General features: G+C 45.5%; 2 protein-coding genes across 2 annotated transcripts; one reads left to right on the top strand and one right to left on the bottom strand.

The window, feature by feature from the left end:
* Positions 1-1,872: 1,872 nt before the first annotated feature.
* Positions 1,873-2,982, top strand: LOC136189033 (tigger transposable element-derived protein 6-like). The gene has a single exon (XM_065976874.1). The coding sequence runs from the start codon at positions 1,873-1,875 to the stop codon at positions 2,980-2,982; it is 1,110 nt and encodes a 369-aa protein (XP_065832946.1).
* Positions 2,983-3,622: 640 nt separating this feature from the next.
* On the bottom strand, positions 3,623-4,708 carry LOC136189032 (uncharacterized). The gene is made up of 4 exons (XM_065976873.1): positions 4,569-4,708; positions 4,389-4,517; positions 3,791-4,328; positions 3,623-3,736 (listed from the first exon to the last, which is right to left on the bottom strand). The coding sequence occupies exons 1-4, from the start codon at positions 4,706-4,708 to the stop codon at positions 3,623-3,625; spliced, it is 921 nt and encodes a 306-aa protein (XP_065832945.1).
* Positions 4,709-5,153: the final 445 nt, after the last annotated feature.

The following is a 5,153-nucleotide window of genomic DNA, read 5'->3' as shown; positions in this document are numbered from 1 at the left end:
GTGGCTTACATATGCAATTAGTAGCAAGCGATGATCTCCCTATGATGAGCAAAAGAATGTTAATTATTGGTTTAGCCGATCTCACACCAGATGACCTCGTAAGTCTATGCGGCGGTACGACGACGGAACCAACGGCAATCACATTTTGAGCGAGCATAATAGCTGATTCAGCTACAAGAAAAAATCAATAAATTAAATCAAATATTACTATCTAACCAAGGAACATGGCCGAGTTCGAGGTAAATGAGGCGTATCCCACCGCAGTCGCGACTTCCCACGCACACATACACACACATGAATAGAGACACCAATTGAGCTGCAATCATCTGACAAGAGACTGCATCTACAACTCAATAGGCTACCAAGTGGCTCCCGTAAGAAAATATCATTCTTCTAGCTAGATTTACTTTTTTGCTATCGTTGCGTGCTGAGACTCTAGATCATTTTTCAGCGTCATTATGTTAGTCTTCGTCGCCGGCCGACCGCTGAATCGCCGGTACGCCCACACAGCGACGCTATGGCTTCCTCCTGGTGCAGTTTTATCAGCTTTAACTGCGTCTTGTATTGGTGGAACGAAATGGTTCGGTATTTGAATGGGAACTCCGTTTCAGTCTGTTTGCCTGTTGCATCACATAGTCGGGCGCCCACTCATCGACTTATAAAAGCCACAACTGCACGCTGGATTTAATGCACAACACGAATCGTTAGTTAGAATATTTTTTTGTTTTTAGGATGACCTTTGACAATCGGCAGAAACTGGTAATCCTCAACATGAACAATTTCTGACAGTCTATGATTATAGCTATAGAAGAAGACGGAGAAGTCGTTGGCGAAGAAAGCGCGGCTGCTGCTGCCCCAGCACCTGTACGTGAGTATGACACTGAGGAAGAGACGTGGTAAAAGGAAAAACCAAATTTATGTTAAATTAATAACTGACATTTTTCTCTTAGTGCAAGAATAATTAATGTCGAAGAAGGTAAAAATAGTAAAACTAATTAAACGAAATTTGAAAATTTTTAGCATTCTTTTTATAGATGCATTTTCGACGCAGCAAAAGACGGTATGCTAAACCGTAATTTGTAAACGTCCCTCTTTCATTCTTGCACCCCCATTGTTGTCACATTGCTAAAAAATTTTAGTTTACCATCTACGATTTCTGGCAATTTTCTTTTCCTAGGCCTAAATCTTACTCTATACAGTCGAAGCCGGTTAATGCCAACTCGGATAATGGAAACTTTCGGATAATGTCAACCGTTTCCAAAATACAATCTGTACTAGTGTATTTTCGGTCGCTTTATGGAAACTGCCTATCGGTTATTGTCAACATTTTCAACATTTTGTCGTACGCGCAGTCGTCAAATTATTTTAGTGGAGTGTAATTTTTCCGTCGTGAGGCCCGCAACTACTCTATTTGGCCCCGTGCTAGCCACGCGTGCCACGCTCTCCCGGTAGCGAAGCCCCGGAGTGAGGCGCTAACGCGCGCTTTACTACGGGGAGAGCGTGACACGCGTGGCTAGCCTCGTGTTTATGTGTGCTTGTTTGCCAGCTTTGCAATGAGCCGTCGCGACCCGACTTTGAAGGAGAAAATTGCCATAATCAGGGAATGTCAGAACCCTGGCGAAACACAGGTCGCTGTTGCTCAGCAATTCAGTGTCAGCAAATCGACAGTGTCCAAGATCATGAAAAGAAGAGGATCTACTGGCAAAGTATACAACTGGCAGAGGCTGCAGACCCTCTCAGAAACGACAACGAGATGGGAAGGAACCCGACGTTCAAGAGGCTCTTGCCTTATGGCTAGAGCAGAAAGTTCTTTAAGGAGCGAACGTCTCGGGTCCTGTTCTGAAAGAGAAAGCGGCGTCATTAGCGGCCAAAATGGGTAAAGATTTCACTCCAAGTGACGGTTGGCTTTCTCGTTGGAAAAAGAGAAGCGGCATTTTTTATCGAAGGGAGCACGGGGAGGTTCGGTCTGCTGATCAAGAAGGAGCTCAGCTCTGGATAGAAGAAACGTTGCGGCAGATTTTGTCTGTTTTCGATCCTGAAGACGTCTACAATGCCGATGAAACGGGCCTCTACTTTCGCGGTCTCCCTGATCAAGGACACACTGTTTCGTCAAAGAAATTGTCTGGCATGAAAATAGCAAAGGATCGGATCACAGTACTTGCTTGCTGCAATATGAGTGGAACAGACAAGCGTCCTCTTCTTGTCATTGGGAAATCTAAGCAACCCCGTTGCTTTCCCACGAACTTAAAAACTTTGCCTGTCGTTTACAAAAACTCGGCCAAGAGCTGGATGACTTCCTGCATATTCACCGATTGGCTGAAAGACTTCAACAAAGAAATTCGCAGCTCAGGTCGCCACATCTGTTTGCTTGTTGACAACTGTTCTGCCCATCCGAAAATTGAGCTCTCTAACATCATATATGAGTTCCTGCCACCGAACACGACGTCCCTGATACAGCCTCTTGACCAGGTCATTATTAGAAATTTGAAGGGATTCTACAGGTCAAAGCTTTGTTGCCGAATCATAACAGAGCTTGACTTGAACGAGGACATTTCAGCAGGTGAACTTATCAAAACTATCACGTTGCTGGATGCGGTTCATTTGATTGCGGAATCCTGGGATAACGTTAAAGAATCCACCATAGATCACTGCTTCAAGCATGCCGGATTCAGAAACGAAAACGACGAGATGGAAGAAACAGAAGAATTTGACTCACTGGCCGACGTTCCTTTGCCAGATAATGTGAGTCGAGACGATTTCCTGGCCGTTCAGGAGAGAGATGATGAAATTTGTAGAGAGTCTTCGTCCACTGTTTTCAAGGCTCTTGGCGTCGTTAGAAAATACTGCCAGAAAACCGGTTTAGAGAGACCAGTTTTTCAGGCTCTACGAGCGATTGAAAAAGGGTTAGAGCAGGAAATTCGTCAGTCACGTACCCAGACTCTTTTGACAGATTTCTTTCCTTCTGAATTGACAGAAAAATAAAAGAGTTGGTCGCAGTAACAGGTAAATTGCACTAAATCCGCTTAAAAGTGTAATTCGTCTTATGTCAACTTTCGGTTAATGTCAACTATTTTGCTGCTGCATTTCGGTTGACATGGCATCTGAACAACTTGAAGGTCAAATCACCGCCGCTCAAATGTGAACGTTTCGGCAGATTGTGTAAATTTAGCATTGAGCTCCAACCATACGCAAATTAGCTTATGTAGGTGGGACGGCTTCTGTCTTCTGAAGAAGATTGTGTAGAAGAATGGAATGGATTTAAGTCGTATATCAAAGAATCGTTTTCGGCAAAAAGCGACCTGTTGCGATATGTTATACGGGACCTCTCTGTTAGATGTTATATGTGCATGCCCATCTGTTACGTAGTCACTTTGCGTTCACCAATACATCCGCGCATATCGTCACATGGTGACAGGAGTGGTAGAATGTCCACTGCCATTACGACTACCGCTCGCCCACCCGCAGTATTGAATTTGTCGGACCCAGTCCACAAAGGAGAAAATTGGAAGCGATTCGAGCGAGCATGGAAGAATTACGCCCTCGCTGCGAAACTACGACGCGAAGATCGAGATGTGCAAGTCGCAACGCTACTCAACGTGCTCGGAGATGAAGCGTTCGATCTCTACGACACGTTCACGTTCGACGCACCGGATCCTCCTGGAATTTCTACTGCGCTATCGTTCTGCTCTAATGGTATTGGACTATTCCAGTCTATTCCGTATTGATCAATATCCTCCTACAAAATTTCATTCATAAGTGCTCTTCCATCGCTATAACTCTACAGTCGTACGTCAGTGATAGGTGCTGTTAAGTCAGAGGGCGAAGCGAAGTACTGGCCACGAGCCGAAAGCTGAAGAGGAGATCTGTTGTGAGCCGTTCTTATTCGATGCTGTTCATACGCCGCCACAAATGCTTGCAGTGCGGTATTGATGCGCGGAATGAAAACGTAATGAAGACAAAAAAGGTGACTCTCATCCAAAGGATTTAATAATTGTGCGTCTTCTAACTTGTAGAAAAGATGGTAGAACAGCGCAATGCAGCCTTGAAAAACGTCGCGCCAGAATCGCTCAATTCTTTGATTGTGGACGCTTCTTCCAATGATGATACTGCCTCGTCCAGGCCCCCTTCTACTGTGGCTAAGCATGAACCGAGCTACATCTATGTTCTCTCCTCCAGCATCGGCACGAACTCTTGAGGGCAGCCCGTACGTGCGTGTAGCTTGCCGAAAAAGGGACAATACCGTAGTGGCGCGGTTGTTTGCCGAGCATCTCGCATAGACCGGCCACCGACTGAACCCGTCGATTCCAGCATGAGTAACCAGCCTCCACCTTAATTAATGTTACACCATGGTTGCACAGAGAGACAATGAACGTTGAGGACTATCTAACCGTATCAGCTTGTGATGACCGTCGATGTGCCACAACGCATTTAGACCTGAAGCGCAATACGTCCGCCGAACAACGGCCATTCTACGTCTAACGACCGCACCGACGGGATCAAATCTTCTAATACTTTCTCTGTAAAAGAGTTTACATCAATCACAGACATGAGAAAGTAACCGTGCAAACCTTAAACGGCTTCGGGGAACAGATAGCCCTACGCACAGGTATCCATCCAGCATCCGCTCGCCCGCTTCGGGGTCGTCATTCTTGATGCGTAGCACTGCTTCATCAATATCTCCGTCCGACTTTGGAGTTACTCTTCGCATGCTAACATTGACTTCAGCAGCACGACGTTGAACAGTTCGAGTCGACACGGACAACACCAGGGCGACGTCAGCAGCAGTAAAACTGTCTCATCAGTTCATTGTCGACGTGTTTGCCAAAATCGAAACGAACAGACTGAATCACATGCGCTCCAACCAGGAACAACTGCGGGCAGCCTCTTACAGTACACTGCTTTACGTAGTTTCCAGTAACTCTTGCTGTTCCCTTGTTTATTTCTCGTTGTAGAAATCTACTTATTGTCGGAGCGAGGTTGTATGGCACATGACCCACAACTACCGCTTCTTTCATAATTGCCACGGCTTTTCTGTCTTTTTCATTTTGAAGCTCTTGCCGAAGCTGCAACGTTTCTCCTACTGTTGGTGTCCACATGCTTTTGTAAACATGATATCCGCGGATAAAAGAAGAAATGCTTATGCTATCCAACTC

Source organism: Oscarella lobularis, chromosome 7 (assembly GCF_947507565.1).
Source record: "Oscarella lobularis chromosome 7, ooOscLobu1.1, whole genome shotgun sequence".
Classification (NCBI taxonomy): domain Eukaryota; kingdom Metazoa; phylum Porifera; class Homoscleromorpha; order Homosclerophorida; family Oscarellidae; genus Oscarella; species Oscarella lobularis.
The sequence above is the reverse complement of the archived record's forward strand: the minus strand, read 5'-3'. Positions and strand labels throughout refer to the sequence as shown.

Excerpts from the sequence above, each read along its gene's own strand:
- LOC136189033 (XM_065976874.1), top strand. The coding sequence starts at position 1,873 with ATGGGTAAAGATTTCACTCCAAGTGACGGTTGGCTTTCTCGTTGGAAA.
- LOC136189032 (XM_065976873.1), bottom strand. The coding sequence starts at position 4,708 with ATGCGAAGAGTAACTCCAAAGTCGGACGGAGATATTGATGAAGCAGTG. Across the intron at positions 4,518-4,568 it reads GTTCCCCGAAGCCGTTTAAG|AGAAAGTATTAGAAGATTTG; the intron begins GTTTGCACGGTT and ends ACTCTTTTACAG. Across the intron at positions 3,737-3,790 it reads TAACAGCACCTATCACTGAC|GAGGATATTGATCAATACGG; the intron begins GTACGACTGTAG and ends GAAATTTTGTAG.